We start from the raw sequence: 20,080 nt of genomic DNA, 5'->3' as shown, positions 1-20,080 counted from the left end.
ATGGTGGTTCCTTGAAATTCCTTAAGTTTTACCAGTTGAAGTTTAGGAGATTTTAATACTGTTTCTGCAAGGATGAAGGGGAGGGAATTTGGGTGTATTTTCTATTCTGGCTAATTCAGTCTTATTAAAGGAAGATTATTCAGTCAGATGGAGGATAGCATTTGCTTTGAATCATAGACAATTTGAATAGAAGTCTTAGGAGCTAAATAATGTTGGATTATATATATTAAACATATATTCTTGGCTAGAAATGGTACGTTAGGGATGAACAATTAGATAATTTATGGGTGTGTTTGAAATGAACTCTTCTCTCATCATTAAGAATCATTTGTATCTATCAATAAATGATGGGTTTGGATTTCCACAAATGTGTTTCAAGTTCTTTTCCTTTATGAAAGAGCTAGGCTCAAATAGTATTTTCACATACTAATTAGTTACTAGCAGGATAAAAGACTTTTTTTAATCTGAATTGATTATCTTTTTTTTTTTTTAAGATTTTATTTGCTTATTCATGAGAGACCCAGAGGGAGAGAGAGGCAGAGACACAGAGGGAGAAGCAGGCTCCCTGCGGGGAGCCTGATGTGGGACTCGATCCCCGGACTTGGGATCATGCCCTGAGCTGAAGGTAGATGCTCAACCCCTGAGCCACCCGGCGTCCCTGAATTGATTATCTTTGAAGCAACTCTAATTCATGACTTTCCTAATTTGTCTTCAGTAGATCCTCTGTAGTATTGGATCAGAGCAATGTATTATGACCAGTGACTCTAACTTATGCCCACAAAGGCATTTGAACTTTGCATCTATTTGGATTTTTTTTTCTTGCTTGAATTTCAGTACTTAAATTGAGAAAAAAACATTGCTTATTTTTAGAGCAGATATAAACTACCTGAACATTGATCATGGCATTGTTAATTCCTATTTTCTACCTTCAGTATTCCCAAAACTATAAAGTTGAAAAGGAAAGAAAACAGAACAAAAACATTAAGATGACCCAGTAGATTTCAGAGGAAATAAGAACTTTATATAAAAGTAATTTTTACCCTTTTTCCAATAACCTGTTCCTCTGGGAATAGACTATATTGACTCAGTATAGAGGTGGAATTGTATCTAAGATATTTAGTAATGAATTCCTTTTTTGTTCTTTTGAATTTTTTGGTGAAATGTATTGGCTTCCATATTATGAGTTTTGGGGATTATACCAGTAAACTTTTGTATTATGGTTTCTGATTAGCATAGATAAGGATAACCTGTTCAAAGTTAGTTTAATTCAGTATTGCCTGTGTCCTAATGTAACACGTGTTGATCTTTCTGTGCATTCTTAATAGAAGAAAGATCATCGCAAAGTTGATGATCACTTACATGAGCCAATTCGTATATCACAGCTTAATTCACAGTTGGAAAAGATTAATAATGTCCATTTTTCAAGATCATAAAACAGATGCACTAAGGATATTGTATTTGCCAACATATTTTGTCGAAGGTTTTCTCTTTTTAAAACCATGTTATTTCAAACTATTTAAGGAAACATAAAGAAAAATAATCCCTGTCTTCAACTAAATGAAGCTTGTTCTTTATATATAGTAAAGAGCCATGAAAGAGAATTCTATAGGTTTCTTGCTATTGTACTCAGTCAGGAAATTAAGACTGCACAAGTGCCCTGGACGGGGGAATGTGGAATATCCTAGTACAATATCTTTTAATTTATTTTATTTTTTAAGATTTATTTATTTATTTGGGAGAGAGCAAGAGGGAGATCGAGAGTGAATGAGGAGAGGCAGAGGAATTGGGAGAGAGAATCCTCACGCAGACTCCCCGCTGAGCAAGGAGCTCAACTCGGGGATTGGGCACAGGACCCTGAGATCATGACCTGAGCTGAAATAAGGACTTGGTCGCTAAAGTGACTGAACCATTCCACCGCCCCTTGTCCAGTATCTTTTAAAAGAACGTCCTCTACCGAATGTTCAGAGCTGCCCAGGGCCCAACTGACTTTCTGTTTTTCTCCAGTTTTTAAAATTGTATTTTCAAAATTTAATTTATTTATTTTTAATATTTTGAAATTTATTTTTTCTCCAACTTTTGTTCAAAATTGAGCCAACACTGATTATTGAAAATGACTTCAGACCATTAGAAATGACAAATACCCACCATTTGCTTCGAAGTGGATGGAACTGGAAGGTATTATGCTGAGTGAAATAAGTCAATCAGAGAAGGACAAACATTATATGGTCTCATTCATTTGGGGAATATAAAAAATAGTGAAAGGGAATAAAGGGGAAAGGAGAAAAATGAGTGGGAAATATTAGAAAGGGAGACAGAACATGAGAGACTCCTAACTCTGGGAAACGAACTAGGAGTGGTGGAAGGGGAGGTGGGCGAGGGGTGGGGGTGACTGGGTGACGGGCACTGAGGGGGGCACTTGACGGGATGAGCACTGGGTGTTATGCTAGATGTTGGCAAATTGAACACCAATAAAAAATAAATTTATTAAAAAAATAAAGAGAATGCCGAAAGGAAATGACATAAGATGGTGATTTGGACCAATAAGAGAGAAAAAAAAAAAAAAAGGCTTTGAGTTTAGTATTCTTTCTTTCATGATTGTGCAGAAAGGGTCTCTATTTCCATGCTCTCTCATAGAGTCTACCGCCATTTGTCCATTAGATAATGCTCAAGAGTCCAAATGCTGGAAGTTTAGGCAATACAGTTTTGGGGTTGGGCCACTAATGTTTCCTACACCACTCCTTGCAGTGAGTGGCTTAGGAATGGAAAGAAATTCAGGCAAATCCAAATTAATTTGATTTTTATCTTCAGATGCACAGTTTGCAAAGCCCCACAGGTGGATGGCCATAGTGGAAGCAGCCCGCTGCAATGATTGATCTGTCCCTTAGCTGGTGGGTTGGAATGAAGGAATTATCAATCTGTGAAATGGCTCTTCAGAAGTAATTTTCCAAAAAAAAAAAAAAAAAAAAAAAAAAAAAAAGAAGCAATTTTCCTGCAAGGGTCAAGGAACTAGTGATTGCTGTTTCTCTGACATGATTTGCGGATTCTCATTTGTAATCTTGCTGGTGGCAGATACAACAACTGAAATGTAAGTGGTTTCCTGGCTGATTTTTCATCCCCTCTACCTCACGAAAGTTCTTGAACATCTTGCCTCCTTTTATGCTGCCGTCTAGCTCTGGGAAACTTTGACTTCATGAGTTATGTTTTTATGAAGTAGAATCTTTCAAAGATACTTCTCCTTTAAGCAGATCTTAATGCTATGTATACGTGAAGATATATTGAACTTGGGAACATGTCTATAGAAGACTATGTGTTAGAAGAGTGAGCCGAAAACTGTAAACAGGGACTGTTTATAATGGGATTAGCTCAAGATGTATTACGTGTTATCTGTTGTAAGGTTGAACCAAACACCCTACCTTCATTTTCCATCTTTAAACTCTTCATGACAGGGGTTCCCTGGGTGGCTCAGTGGTTTTATTGCCTGCCTTCAGCCCAGGGCATGATCCTGGAGACCTGGGATCGAGTCCCATGTCAGGCTCCCTGCATGGAGCCTGCTTCTTCCTCCTCCTGTGTCTCTGCCACTCTCTCTCTCTCTCTATCTCTATCATAAATAAATAAATAAATCTTTAAAAAAATAAACTCTACGTGACTACTAGAGTTCTTATTATTCTTATTATCTGTTATTTTTAGCATGGCTTGAATTTGTCCTACAACTGGATAAAATCCTTTAAAGGCGTCAGTACAACTGCAGAATAAAATCTAAGCATTTTATATCTAAAATACATTTAGTTTTGTTTCTGTCTTGTCCCCTACATACTTTTCATATTCATAACCCAGAAATTCTTTTTTTAAAGATTTATTTATTGACTTATTCATGATAGACACACACACACACACAGAGAGAGAGAGAGAGAGAGAGAGGCAGAGACACAGGCAGAGGGAGAAGCAGGCTCCATGCAGGGAGCACAACGCAGGACTCAATCCCGGGACTCCAGGATCGCGCCCCGGGCCAAAGGCAGGCACTAAACCCAGGGATCCCCCATAACCCAGAAATTCTTGAGGATATTTGAGATATCCCCCGCAATCTCATGTTTCTTTAAAGTTGCATGCCTTTGCTTTTGCTTTGTTTTTAGTTTTAGTGCCATCTCCATTCTAGCCCAGCATTATCTTTACTCATATAAGCCTAAATACATGGAGCCTTCTTTAACCAACCGTAGTGTAAGTAGCCAATTCATTTGTCATTTGTGTGCTTTATGACCTTGGTCTTAATGCTATATATATAGTGTGTTTTGTATATATATAAATATCTCCCCATGTCTGTCTATGCCCCTATGCTATTTATCAGGCCAGGAACAGTTATTTGTTTCCTGTCATCTAGTTCAGTATACAGTAATAATACTTACCCTTGAAATATAAAATACAAAAAGACTTAAAAAAATCATTTATCAGAGATTTATTGATATGCCCTATGTGCTGTGAATAGATATATGGTACCTCTTAGATTAAAATTAACTGTGAGCTGTAGTATAAAAAAACATCTTTTAAAAAATTTCTTATCAATCAAGTCAAATGGACCCAGTAACTATTTCCAAAACTCTTGAATGATAATGGCATTGATAGGCAACAACAGATAGAAGGGGTTGACCCACTTTTCTTGTGCAGATACTTCTAGTGGTTATTGCTAATCAGAATCCTGGAGTCTAAAATTAACAGTGGATATGAAGGGCAGCAATTAAGGTCATTTGTCTTCCAAATGAGTCAATGTAGGTTCCATTGGGAGTTTAAATTTATATACGGGGTCCACTAACACTGTCATAAAGGGCAGTGGGGGCCCTGAGCGCATGTGTTACAAAGCAATAAGTCACTTTGGGTTTGTGATAGGAAATTATATTTTGAGAAAAACTTTCCCCTTGCTATGTGAAGATGCATTTCCTTTTTTCATTGATTAAGATGTACATCATTTTCCATGAAAGCATTTATAAAGAGGCTATTTTAGGCATATTTAAGAGACATTATTAAGCTTTTAAGCTGCTGAAGTGTGATTATGCTACAGGATTGATGTAGTCATAAGAATGATTCAAGGATGTCCACATACATGTTCTGCTTTGGGAAATGGTTATTAGGGCCATAATGTCATCTGAACATTTCTGATCTTGCCTTCTTTGCCTGTGATTCAGGCTTATCTCGGTCATTGGTGAGGAATGCAATTTCTATTCATATATAAGCTGACAAATTTCTGTTTAAAAAAAATGAGTTTCTTGTTTACAGAGAAGAATTTATAGGCCAGAAGTTTACCATTCCATAGTCTGCTGTTTGGTCAGAGAAATCACTGAATTTCTTTTCAAAGATCCCCATGGAAACTAAACAAATAAGTTACTTGAAAGGAGACAGGTTATTGGTTTTTCTCATTAAACCTGCTGCTGAATTTTCATTAGTTCTAATCCATTTTCTTTCAAGATTAGACATACAGACCAGTTCTTATTTTCATGAGCTGAATAAACGAAGTATGTTGAGTTCTGTGTGCCTGTATATATGGGTTGAGAAGCAAAAGTGATCATTCTACTTCTGTCATAAAATTACCCCTCAGGGGGAAAAAAAACAAACAGGAAAAAGACTGATATAAAGGAGAGGCTACCTTCATTTATTAAAGAAAAAAGTTATTAAATAAAATGGAAGTGGTGAGAGTGATTATAGGCTAATCTGATCGGTTTTACATTTTAGTTTTTCCCCTCCTTTTAAGTCATAAGTATGTATGAAAGCAATCTAAATAAAGTATGAAAGACTGTATCACTGACCTCAAACACTTATAGACCCTATAAAGCTTTATATGTTTCATTTGCTATTTGAAATGTTCTTTCAAAGTGTGCTTTTCAAGCAAGGTATTTGGTAAGACTTAAATATTAACTTCACCTTTTTGAACTTATGTTCTGAAAAAAAAAAAGGATAATTTTTACTTTTTCCCTTCCCCCCCTTCTCCCCACTGAAGTTGTTAAAATCTCTTTAGATTTTAGACGGTTTGTATTTTTCAGGAATGCTTCACTATATAAGTATCTCCTACTGTATTTAATCTTTCAAAATCTGTGCCTCTGTCTTCCTTTTGAGGCTCAAACTGGTTTCTATTCAAACAGACACTAAGAGAAATTCATTTTATGTGAAAATTTAACAAGAATAGTAAAATACAGGAGTATCAATTATCATTGATTGCCGTATTATGGGGCACCTGGGTGGCTCAGTGGGTTAAGCTTTTGGGATGGAGCCCTGCATTGGGATCCCTGCTCAGCAGGGAACCTGCTTCTCCCTTTCCCTCTGCTGCTCCCCCTGCTTGTGCTTGTTCTCCCTCTCTCTCTTTCAAATAAATAGAATCTTAAAAAAACAAACAAACCAGAGTGACATATTGTATATTCAGTATAAATCTTTCCTTCTCCAGCACATTCTCAATTATTAGCAAACCTGTGTAGAATGCAACGGTAATCTTTCTTTTCTTCTTCTAGGTGGCTGTACCTTTGATGATGGTCCAGGGGCCTGTGATTACCACCAGGATCTATATGATGACTTTGAGTGGGTACATGTTAGTGCCCAGGAACCTCATTACCTGCCACCTGAGATGCCTCAAGGTGAGAATCGTTTGGTTGACCCAGTGATGGCGGAATGGCTGTGGAATTTGTAGCATTTTCTTACTTTAGGTGTAACAATCATTTGTTACAGTCAATGACTGTAGTCAAGCTACTTGACCACATCCAACAACCTTATTGTTGTCTTTGCCTTTCCCTCAAAAACTTTTCTATAATCCTGTATTCTTCAAGAATGCTCACTATGTTTTTGTTATCTCTGACTGGATAGATAAAAGTATTTGTGTGGTTTTTTTTCTTACTTAATAAAAAGGCAAAATGGAAACAAAACCAAGAAAAAAAAAAACGCATAAAAGCAGAACAAGCAAAATCCTTTTAAAATAATCTAAAATGTAGGATCAGCTTACTTGAAACCTATTCAGTTAAATTACACAGATTTAGTCCAAACAGACTGAAAGGAAGGATTTATATTCCATGATGGGGAGAATGCTTATCTCATTGTTGCTCTGCTCTCAAGCATGCAATTGGCTCTGAGGAAAGGCAGCCTGGAGACAAAATTGTCAAATGGAGAAGAAGGTCTTTTCTGGGAAAATTTTAGACAACTAGGGCTAAGCCCTGTTCATTCTTTACCTAGACCTTCATATATCCTTTGATTTCTGGTTTTGTGAAATAATACATCTTCTTACTGGTTAAGCCAGGTTGAGTTGTGTTTTCTTTTTTTTTTTTTTTTTTTTTTTTTTGAGTTGTGTTTTCTCTTGTGAAAAACACATTAATGTACAGTAGTAATATATACATATCATTTTATAATGCTATCATTTATTAGTAGTATCAGAATAATATATGTGCCTTCAAGTCTACATATTAATTTGGAACTAATTCCAAGCTCTGCATATGTATGTTTAGCAATAACTTACTAAATTAAATTTAATAAGTTAAATTAAAATTAAAAATGTTAACAGGAATATTAAAATACAATAGTAAAAAGCATGAACTATTTTCCTTTCAATATTTAGAAGTAAATGCAGCCTATAACTATACATTATATATAATCACGTATATATATAATATACAATGTAATGTGTTAATATGCTATGCAGTACTATATAATCATTATGTAATTATGTATAATCACATATAATTGATAAACTGATTACCTATTAGTAATAATCTGTTTTAACACGTTTTCAGTACTTTTATGATGACATTTTAAAAACACTTTATAATTAATTTTCTACAAATTCAGAAACACCTTCCTGTAATGAGTGAATTTTAGAAATGAAATTTTAGACTAGCCATTAGAGATGAAAATGTAAATTCAAGTGAATCAAGGAAACAAGTTTTATCAATAGCATTTCTGAATTTACTAATCTGATATAAAGAGCTAAACAGCTGAAAATATCAACAATAAACAACAACAGATCGCAAGTACACAAACCAAACCAAACCTAAAAAAATTACATTTCTGAATTATGATACAGTAACTATATCCTTTGAAAAATTTTTATTGGTGCACCCTGTAATGTGTATGTTGAGGGTAAGGTGAATTAAATCTGCTTTCCATTTAAAATTGTCAACTTCTATGGCTGAGTAGGCAAATGGTCATCTCCAAAGCTGAACTGAGCCATAATTTTCTCTCCAGAGGAATACCTTGGTACTAGGTGGTTGACAGCCTTTGCTTCTTATCTTTGCCCCCTGTGGTTCCAGCAGGCCCATTTAGTTTGGTGCATAAGTTTGTATTTCTCTTTCAAAGGTGCATAACCTTATTTTCTTCATACATTTTAATTGAACAAACTCCTGTAATATTTCACCTGAGCTTTCTCTGTGGTATATTTAGAATTTTTTTCATATAAAATTAAAAGGGGTGGGCTGGGATGCACACATTTTGACTGTTTATAATCAGAGAATAATCAGAAGGATGTTGATTTATGGAAATGTTACCATTGTTAATTGCCATTGAAGATGGATAATGAATCGCTGAAGAGACGCTGCTCAGGTGACCTTGTTGGCTCACCTTTGATGAACAGCTTAATCGGTAGTTACAGTACAGGGTGATGTGCACAGAAAATGAAAGTGTTTGAAATTCAGCTACATCTTCCAATTAATAGGACATTAAGTAATTAATCATGCAGAGGAGGGAAAAGGTCATGGCTACTTTAGTTTTGCCCAGTGTGACTTGCATTTGGTCTTTAAGGAAAGGAAACGAAGCACCCTTGTGCATCTGTCTCCTTTTATTGGTCTCTTTTTTGATTAGATGCCATTTTTTTTTCCATTTTGTTTCACAGATTTCTTTAAAATGCTTTGGATATTTCTTTAGCACATTGTTCATGAATTATAATAAAAGGAGACATTTACATTTATCCTCTTAAAATTTTATGACTGATTTATTTATTTTCAAATAAATAGGCATGCTTACTTGTTTCATTCATAAACAGACAAACACCATCAAGCATTTTGCAGCCCTCAAGTGAGAAGGCTAGGTCTCAGATGCAAAGTTGTTTTTGATCTATTGAACTCTCTAGACGGTTACTGGGACATTGACCTTTTTTTTTAAAAAAAAAAAAAGATTGTACTTATCTATTCATGAGAGACGGAGGGAGAGAGAGAGGCAGAGACACAGGCAGAGGGAGAAGCAGGCTCCATGCAGGGAGCCTGACGTGGGACTTGATCCCGGGTCTCCAGGATCACACCCTGGACTGAAGGCAGATGCTCAACCACTGAGCCACCGGGCGTCCCATGACATTGACCTTTTTGGACTGGAAACATAGAGGGTAAGAAGGAGGAGAGGGTGGACAAATAGGTTAGGATAACTGAAAAATGAAGATGGGTAGAAGACAAGGAAAGAGGAGAGAAGAAGATTATTTCTCAAAGATATATTGCTAAGTGCATTAAAAATAGTATGCCAAACAATTTAGGCCATTTAGTATTAGGATAATGGCCAGAAATCACAGGAAAATATGAGCACCTCCCCAACTTAGTCACCAAGGATATGTGAATCAACACACCAATGAGAAACTGCTACATGTTCAGCAGAAAGATGAAAATCAAAACTTCAGGTTTTTTAGAGTGTAGAGCAAATGAAACTCTCATAAACTACTGGTCAGAGTATAACTTTGTGCATGTACTTTGTACCTACTGACCTAGTAAATCCATTCTAGGGTACAAGCCCCACAGAATCAAGTACACATGTTCTCCAAACGACATACCAGTGCTCATAATAGGTACAAACTGAAAACCATCCAAAGGTATCTGTCAACACTGCAGTGGATAAGTATGCATTTGTAGTGATACATTCCTCGAAGGGAGTATTACACAACAATGTATGCCAACGAGCTGTTGCTATATATGATATGAGTGAATTTCACAAACATTACCTTGAAGGAAAGAAAGTGGACATAAAAGAATATGTGCTGTTTTCATTTATATAAATTTCAAAGACAGGTAAAACTATTGATGGTGTTAGAAGTCAGGCTAGTATGTACTTGCTGGAGGGGCCAGCAGGGGTGAGGGGTTATTAGTGCTTGGAAGGTGGCATGGGAGCTTCTGGTTGGGTAATACTGTATTTCTTGGTCTGGGTGGTGTTTTCACAGGTGTGCCCAAACTGAAGAATATCACTGGGCTGTATAAATGTGAGCTCGATACTTTTCTCTATATGTCTTACTTATTAGTAAAACTTGGCAGGGCTCCTGAGTGGCTCAGTTGGTTGAGCGTTTGCCTTCAGTTCAGGTCATGATCCCAGAGTCCTGGCATCAAGTTTTGCATCAGACTCCCTGCTCCGTGGGGAGCCTGCTTCTCCCTTGCCCTCTGCTTGTGCGGTCTTTCTCACTCTGTAAAATGAATGAATGAATGAATGAATAAATAAATAAATAAAATCTTTTTAAAAATTGGCAGAAAATCAGATTAAAGCCAGTGCTCCCAGGGATGCTATGGGAAAACTAAACTAATAACTAAAAATGTCATAGATTAAAATAAAATATATATCATAGGACATCTCAAATGGGCTCAAACCCTTTCCCACCATTCTGTATCCGCGCCCTGACATTCAAAGACACTGTGGTCTCTGAGCATCTTTGCACCTTCGTATGTTCTCTTCCCTCTGCTTAGACAGTTCTCTGCCCACTTGTCCACTCCTCAAACTCTTACCCATTCTTACTGTGTCTACTCAAGTACCATCTGCATTGGAAAGACTTTTCTAATTGGCTTAGAACTTTTATATTTCTTCTATCCTCATATCTGAATGTTTTACCCTGTACTTGGTACACATTTCATTTGTAGCTGTTATAGTATCATCCGTGATGTGTCATTCTCTCCTCTAAAGTATAAGTTCTTCATGAACATGAACTGTATTTTTATTCCTCCATGTCCCAAGACACTGTTTCATTTTACATAGGCAGAAATGTCAACTTGTAGAATGTACTTTTAAATACTTTCGTCAAGGATTAAACAAAAAAGTTTTTCTTTCTCCTGCTAAAAATTTAATTGAATGAAACAAATACTTCATTGCTGGAATATTACATTCAGTTCAGATTTTATTGTAACTTGAAGATCTTCACATAATTATTAATATTTGGCTTTTGCCTTTATAAATGATTTCACTTATTTATTTCAAAAATAATTGTAAATGTTTTTAATACAACCAAGATGGGCTCCCTTTAGGGTTTCTCTCCCTCTCTCCTTCTCTCCCTTTTGTCTTTTGCTTGTTGAATTAATCTCAATCTTTTATTCTGTAGAGGCCTGGAATGAAAATGAGAGATGTTGCATTGAACTAGAAATTATTCTTTGATCTCAAATATATCTGTATCTGTGACCTTGTCTGTCAGATACTCTTTTATGCTTATGACATAAAAGTCATGACCATTTTACTATACGTTCTGTCCTAGATCTGAGATTGGGGATCATGATTGACATCTCAATATACTTATCACCTACTATAATTATAACTGCTTTTTTTTAACAGCCTTTTGTAAAACGACTAATTGAATTTTAGTTTAGAGTCTCTAGAGTACCTATTTGATAGTATTTAAAATTATGACTATATCATATCCCACCTTCAGTCTGGTACTTTGCACTGATGATGATGTAAATCACTATACAGACTTCCTTCCATAAAATACACACATGCTATGTATACAGTAAAAAATAAAGCCCTCTGTCATTAAGTTAATCTGAAGATTGGAATAAGACACCATGCCTCCTTTGTTATAAAACCTAGTGAGGTATGATTTAATAGTTTAAGAACCTACTAGATCTCAGTTCTGTCCTCTTGTCCACTCTAGAATGTAGAGAACAAATAGCATTATACAGAGAAGGATGCAGAATGAATAATGCTGTTAAGAAATGTGTCTTTAAAAAAAAAAAGAAAAAAAGAGAAAAAAAAAAGAAATGTGTCTTTATGTCAACTTATTACATTTGGAACTGTGTATCCTTAAAAAATTTTTTTTAAATATCAGAGTTTAAACAGGAATTAGTAGCCAGGTTGTTAAAATAAAGGTATCTTCTTCAAATACTTATCTGGAGAGACTAAATGTGTTTGTGTATTCAGCAGGGAGTGTGCATGGGGCGCATGACTTTGTGCCTGGCTTTCTTCTGAGCGTGTGATGTTTATTTTATTTTTTCATTTTTTAAGATTTTATTTATTTTTTCATAAGAGACACACACACACACACAGAGGCAGAGACACAGGCAGAGGGAGAAGCAGGCTCCATGCAGGGAGCCCAACGTGGGACTTGATCCCGGGTCCCAAGATCACACCCTGGGCTGCAGGTGGCACTAAACCGCTGAGCCACCAGGCCTGCCCTGAGCGTGTGATGTTTAAAAGTCAAACAAAATGTTGGGTTCCACAATTTGATTCATATGAAAACATTTTATAGATTGTATAATAATTTCAGCTAAATTTTCTATGTTGATAGTGTCTTAGTTTTGTAAGAGAAGACTTACAGTCATAATTTACTAAACAGTGTTCTGTCTGCAGTATATCACATTTTGATATACCTCAGGAGAAATGTCATGGGAGTTTATGCACTGACTTACCATTTCTAACCTTAATCAGTCATTAAAATGAGTGGGTCACCTTGCCTAATCTTTTCGTCAGTCTGTTATACACAATGGGTAATAAGATACATGTCTCTACAAGGTCATAACTGCCAAAATCTCACACATTTGAATGAACAGAATTATGTGGCAGCGAATTTAGCAGAGTCAAAAGGTGGCAGAGATGGAAAAATGAAGCTACGTGTATAGAGTGATGGCAAATAGAGACATTAAGTTGCAGTATGATGGTTGGTTTTGTTGATGTTAGAGGATCTAGCAAATCATTTTTTTTTTTGATGATAGAATTCTTTTTTTGAAAATAATATTTCTCAGTACTCAGATCTGTAAAATCAGCCACAGGGGACTAGTAGCTAATAAATAGCCTTGGAACCTGTGTGCTTTGAACTGCCCACATCCCTTCCCCTGCCCCTTTCTTCTCCACCACCCCAGCTCTGTCAGGACGGCTTCTGTGAAAAACACTCAAGAGATAGAAGTCTCCCAGGGACACTTTGAAAACAATGGTTTGGTACACATTCAACACTTTCCCACAAGCATCTCTGAGATGAAGGTACTTGGTAGCGTGAGCTCTGCCTTAGGGTTGGCTTACTGGGTCTTACCATACCAGGGATATGATCTATTTTCTTGATCCTCACATGAACCCTACAAATTAGTGACATTTTTGAGATTAGAGTGAATATCTTTCTTAAAGCCACCTGGGGATGGGATTTCGAACGTAAGCTCGTCTAGTATCAGAGTCCTTCTTGCCACAGTACCATCCTGCTTCATAGTTGTAGCGTAGCTGATGCATTTCCTTGAGTTGCTCACAGATGTTGAAATCCACTGGATAATGAGTTTTCTATTTTGATTTTTTACTATTTCCTCTAAAATACTGTTTCCAAAGTTGAAAAGCTACAAGTGACTCTTAATTTTTGCATGAAATGGAATCTGAGGGACATCACGGTGGCTTAAGCAGTTGAGCGTCTGCCTTTGGCTCAGGTTGTGATCCTGGAGACCCGGGATCGAGTCCCCCATCGGGCTCCCTGCATGGACCCTGCTTCTCCCTCTGCCTGTGTCTCTGCCTCTCTCTGTGTGTCTCTCGTGAATAAATAAATAAAATATAAAAAAAAGAAAAGAAAAAAGAAATGGAACCTGAGACTTGTTTGGAATTGCTGCTGAGCTTCAGGGTTTCCTACAGGATACTCTCAACCCCTAGGGAGATACTTTGCCCTTTCTTTGATATACCTGTATGTTATTTTTAGTTATTTGATGAACACTTGCCACATGTCTATCTAAGCAGACCGTCAGAAACACATATATTATCTGCTGTCTCATTAGAGCATGTACGGCTGAAGAAAAATTCATGGACTACAGGAATCAGACTAAAGTTTAGTGTTTGAAAATAACTTTAAGACTTTGTTTGCAATGGGATATTTTAAGATTAGAATTATGGGCTTATTTCAGTGTGTTCTTCTGAACCATGCTATCACGTATCTGTCGGTGCTTTTGCCCTTAGCGCAGAGAAGATAGTTTACCACATTTGAGTTGCTTATTAAAAACAGTGGGAGTTGGAGGCAGCGCAGGGTCAGAGAGGGAAAGGCAGTAATGGACTACATGAAGGGTGAAACACTTCTTGAAGGCTGGTTTTTAATGTAAGGACTATTACCCTTGTGGACATAAATGCAGCATGAAGAATGTCTAAATTACTGTGGACAGAGATGGCATGCTGAGACTGGAATATTTTCCTGATATTTCAGGTACATAATGTATCTAAGTTAGATATGTCCCAATATATCTCAGTGGAAAAAAAACAGGTCAGTATTAAAAAAAAAAAGAAAGAAAGAAAAGAAAGGAAAAAAATTAATACTGGTGTCAGAGCTAGAGAACTTTCAACCTCTTAAATGAATTAGGATAAGAATACAGAATAATTTCAAAGACTGTACAGGTGCCTTACGTGTCCCTTAAAATCAATACATAGTCCAAAGAAACAAAATTACTTTCCTTGGGGTGGGGGGGAAGTGTGACCAAAGCGCCGTTATGACCTTATACTTTTCTTCTCCCAAAATAGACTTGCCTCATGGTGGCTGAGGAATTCTCTTAGTCTCAGTTGAAAGGCTTATTATCTTTCAAACACAAGAAGAATGCCAGGAAAAGAAAAATACATATACAAAAAAAAAATACAAAAGATAAGTGATTTAGTTGGAGATTATTTGAAGAATATGTGATGTTACTTAACTCATAGTTGATATTGTGCAAAATTTAGAGCTGTGTTTATGTGCTTCATCATCAGGACATTAAAAGGATACTTGTAAAATCTTGGAAGATGGTCAGTTTTTAAACCTAGTTTCTGCTGAGAGAACCGTGGTATGTTGTACAGACCTCTTCCCCCTTCCACAAAGAGGAGGTTTTATCCAAGCAGGATAGATGCTTTCCTGACCACTTTTCTTTAATCTCAGGCATTTTTGAAAAATATGGCATTTCACTTAATTTTTATTTGCTTTATTTTATTTATTATTTTAATTTTTTAAATTTATTTGAGAGAGAAAGAAGGAGCATGGGGGGGGGGGGTGCGTGGAGCTGAGGGAGAAGGAGAAGGAGATGCAGGGCTCGATCCCAGGACCTGAGATCATGACCTGAGCTGAAGGCAGACGCTCAACCGACTGAGCCACCCAGGGGCCTCATCACTTAATTTTTATAAAAGCCCTTTTTGAGGCACGTATTAACCTCACTCTATAGATGAGGGAGATGAGGTTCAGAGAGGTCAAGTAAGTCTGCAGAGGTTTCATGCCTTAGGAATGAATCCAGGTCTGTAGAGATGGAGGAGAAAAGGATCCCACTTGTGAAGTCTCTGTAAGCAAGTGTGAGTAGAGGCGCTTCTGCAGAGACTGCAGGGCTGACGTGGAAGCGTGGGCAAAGGTGTATCTCTTCCACGTTCTTCAGCTCCAGGTAATGAAGAGCCCAACCTAGAATGTCCTTAAGCAGTAAGGAAGCTGCTTTTACCTGCCACGAGGTCCAGCATTGTCTTGGTTGGATTGGTCTATCTGCTCCTGCATTTTGATAGGTCATCTTTTTGCTTTGGGCCAGCTCCCCTCCGGGGGTCCGGTCTGCAGGTGCTCTAGGTACTGACTTCAGAAATGAGGAAAAACAGGTTGTCTCTTCATTATGTCTTTTTTTTTTTTTTTTTGATCAGCATGAAGAATCTTCTGAGATGCCCATCCACACAATTATCTTTTTGTCTAATTGGCCAAAACTGTGTCACATAGCCATGCCTAAAGCAGTGAATGATGAGGACCAGCCTATCCTTTCAGAGACATCCTCCTCCCCCAGCCCCTGGAGGCACGTGGCTGCGGGGACTGGGGGGACTAAGGACGGGGTGGGTGTGGGGCAGTACTGTTGCATGTGGCTCTGTAGGTAGTAGAAGTTGGGAGCTGTGGAACGAGAAGAAGACTGGATGAATAAAGCCCTTACTGGAGCAGCGTGGCATTCTCACTGGGCATTGTCAGCCCAGTGTCAGGGGTTCCTGGATTTCAAAGCATTTGTTGGTTCTGTAACTTGAGAAGTGGGAAATCTTCATGCCCTCAGTAAATTTTTTTTTTTAGCTTTCTCATGTGCAGTTGTTACTATTGAGAATTTTTTTTATTCTCTCTTGTTTTGCCCTTGACTTTTATGACATAGAAGGAATAAGGCAAGGGACTTTATAAAAAACTGAAAACCTAAAAAGGAGTCAGGTGTTACATAAAAATTGGATGAATGCATGGTCAGGATATATTTACTTTATTAATGAGGGAACCAGCAGTATAGTATAACTGGTTCAAAACACCATAGGAACAAGGGGAGCATTTATAATTCACTGAAAGAAAGAATGCTGGGATAAGATTCCTAATTTTATACTAAACAAATTAACGCCCAACAGGGTAATAAATCTGAAACTCTTAAGGTTATCTTTATAAGAAACAAAAGTTTATAATAAACTTTTGCTTATAATAATAAACATTTATTATAATAAACATTTATTATAATAAACATTTGCTTCTCTACTAGATGAAATTTATTTGCAGGATGATTATTACAAGTATCGTTTGTACCACCACGAACTTCTACAAATTCACATCTCTTACAGATTTATTGACTATCTTAATCAATCCTGACTCAGACAAAGGTACATGCTCTTAAAGTGAAAGATAAAATTATTTTTTTCCCCTTTCTTTTTTTCCCCCCTACTTTCAAGGTTTATACCTTTTCTCCCTCTATATTCCTCTTATGATCATAGGTAATGTCCAGTGATACAGTCTTGTGAAAAACAACAAGAAAGATGATTTTTCTTTTTTTTCTCCTTCTTCCTGTTCTTTTCCTTTTTTGGCCTGATTCATTTACTCAGGTATAACAAGAAGTGTTTATTAATAAATATAAGCTTTGTAGAAAGATAAAAAATATCTAGTATCTAGCGCCAGGGAGTGTTAATTAGTAAAGGCAGAAAATTAACTTCTGTTTGGGGATGTTTTTAGAAATCTAGGATTGTATTCATAAAAACTTCTATCACTTGAAAGTTTTTTTTTTACTCTCCCTTGTTTATTCTTGTATCCAGAAACTAAGAAACCAAACTGAAATTTTTTATCTCCACTAGGTATCGCCTGAAATACCTGTAAATGTGGATGGATTTCTATCTGTGTCTCTCAGATTAGCTGAGATTCTTAGTCTGCTAGAAATTGATCATTCTTTCAAGCAGAGAACCTATAAACTTAGGTTGAGTAATGGGCCTGATTACTGGAAATTAGGTAATATCCACATATTATCACTTTGGAGGACTTATTGTGTATCTTTTAATAGACAATATTAAATATAACACTTCATAAAATTTAAACATTTTGGTTACAGAGTTGATTTGTCAAATTACATTTCAGTAAAAAAAGAAGAGCGTATTCTTCTTGTATCCACCACGTTAACTACTTTGCCTTGAAACAATAAAGAAACTTAGAAAAAGGGGCACTGGGGTGGCCCAGGGGTTGAGCATCTGCCTTTGGCCCAGATGGTGACCCCAGGGGCCTGGGATCAAGTCCCACATCAGGTTCCCTGCAGGGAGCCTGCTTCTCCCTCTGCCTATGTCTCTGCCTTTCTCTCTATGTTTCTCTTGAATAAATAAATAACACCTTTAAAAAAAAAAAAAAACTTAGATAAAGAATGTAGAGGTGTCTGAGTGGCTCATTCAGTTAAGCATCTGGCTTTGGTTCAGGTCATGATCCCAGGGTCCTGGGTTCGAGCCCTGCGTTGGACTCCCTGCTCAGTGGGGACCTCTGCTTCTCACCCTGCTCATGCGCTTTCTCTCTCTCTCTCTCTCTCTCTCTCTCTCACTCTTTCCCTCTCAAATAAATAAATAAAATATTTTTTTAAAAAAAAGAAAAAAATATATTCTTGAAAATCTTAGGGGTCAAGGAAACAAGATACCATTTCAGATTTTATGAAAATATGGATTAGCGATCAAGACCATTAAAAATATACCAATAATCTTCCAAACAAATAGTTCCAATTAGATTTCCCTCATCAGTTCTTTCAGTTATGCTTAACTAAATCCTTGTCTCTTGAATTTCAGGATTGCCGTCTGTTTCAGGGAGTCATTATTCTTAGAGATTCTGGCTCTGAGTCTGGGGGCGCTGAAGCCTAGACCCATGAGGCTAGTCCTTGGAGACATCATAGTCAGAAGATCTTCCTTAGTCCATTGGTTCCACTGAGGCCATTAGTTGACCCAATTTTTAGAGCCTATAGCTTTTAGCAAAGGCAAAGTATGGAAGGAAAGCAGAAACCACTTGCTAGTCAGACTGAATGGCTGTGATTTTTATAGTAATGGAGAAGAGATCAGTTCTCCATTGAGATACTGGACTTTCCTATTTCATAAGGATTTGGTTGTTGTCCTGCTTGAGGCTGAGGATATATGGACAGCGAGGAGAGTAACAGATCTCAGGTCCTTCCTATAAATTGTTTTATCTTGGGCACATATTTTAGTTTAGTAACATTTACCTGAAGAAAATGTACAGAATGTTGAACTTCTCTGATTTGAAGCTCTTTCTAGCAACGGTTAACAATGATGTTGAGCTAGTTAAAATACTTGGAGCGCCCATACCAAACACACTTAATGAGTTTTAGTTTCCCTGGTCTTACCAGGTAAAGGGCCGTATCTTTGTGGTTTTCCAAAGCCCTAGAGGAAGTTCCACAGTTTATAAGAGAAGACTTCTTGACATTTTAATTTTTCTGAATTTAGGGCCTTTAGCAGGCAAAATCTAAAGAGTAATTGCAGGAGATTGGTCACTGGACTAAGATAGTAGCATACATGCCCGAGAATGAGGAATACTATCAATATACTAATACATATACTAATATTAATATTTAGTATAATAGTAATGACATTAAAATAATAATTGTAATAATATTTAGTATTTAGAATAAAATAACAAGATAACACAATCATAAGAAAACTTAGCTCTTCTAGAAGTAATGAAGTTGTGTTTGTTCTTAATAATCAAAACCACAATAAGATCAACATAATGCACAGAAAGTTGTTCTAGACAGATATAGAACCTCTTAAACCTTAAACGGAAGGTCAGGAATGATTTTTATAGCCTCTTGTTCAGAGGATATTGAAATTCTAAGATCAATTCATTATTTTAACAGAAAGAAAACATAATGCCAGTCTGGCATTAATGTGATATTTGACATTAAAAGCTCTAAAAAATGTTGTAAAAAAGCCTATCAAAACTTTGTCAACTCTGACAAAAGTTTTAACACAGTTCACCGCTTCTTTTCAGTATTCATTATTTGTACATATTATACTCTAAGATAAATAAAGTTCTCTCTGAACACTTGCTACAATTTATTATAGCCATTGAAGGTTTGCTTTTGACTATTTTCTGTCACATTCTGAAATAATCATACATTTTTTTCCCTTTAAGACAAAGTAACTGTCTTTTTCCTGGTACATAATAGGTCATCATTAATTACAAGCTTCTCCCTCTTAATATCAAAGCCTTTTTCTAAAAATCAGATGTTCTCTGTGAAAGTGCTAACAAGGAGTCAATTTCTTATTATTTTAAATGGGAAAAATTGTCATGTGTGAGACTGCTAACCAAAATGCCTGACCAGTTAATTAAAACGTATCTAAAACACAGCATACAGAGTAGGTTTTTCAAAGTGGGTGCTAAAGTTAATGCTTAAAACATAGTTTTGTGGTCCCAACAATTAATATGATCCAGATAATTAAATTTATTATAGTTACTTCAAATGGAATACATTGCTTTGTATTCACTATATGTGCACACTTGCCACTTACAGTCACTCTGTCCTTTCCAAATACTTTTATATAATTTTGGTTTTACTAACTGTATTTGAATGTAATTCACAATTTGTTTACTATATTGAATTTTTGATTAATAAATAAAGATATTTTTTCATAAAAAATGTTGGTCAAAAATCTGTATATTGAGAGATATCTCTATTAAGTT

General features: G+C 36.4%; 1 protein-coding gene across 10 annotated transcripts in view; it reads left to right on the top strand.

The window, feature by feature from the left end:
- The window catches only part of PTPRK (protein tyrosine phosphatase receptor type K), a 547,287-nt gene that overhangs the window by 120,958 nt on the left and 406,249 nt on the right, over nucleotides 1–20,080 (top strand). For all 10 annotated transcript variants that reach the window (XM_077902655.1, XM_077902664.1, XM_077902657.1 and 7 more), the window contains exon 2: nucleotides 6,489–6,611. In XM_077902655.1, the coding sequence (XP_077758781.1) occupies nucleotides 6,489–6,611 (123 nt within the window). The remainder of the gene's footprint in view (nucleotides 1–6,488; nucleotides 6,612–20,080) is intronic.

This window comes from Canis aureus, chromosome 1, assembly GCF_053574225.1.
Source record: "Canis aureus isolate CA01 chromosome 1, VMU_Caureus_v.1.0, whole genome shotgun sequence".
In the NCBI taxonomy this organism is placed as follows: Eukaryota; Metazoa; Chordata; class Mammalia; order Carnivora; family Canidae; genus Canis; species Canis aureus.
This window is presented reverse-complemented; position numbering and strand designations above follow the sequence as displayed.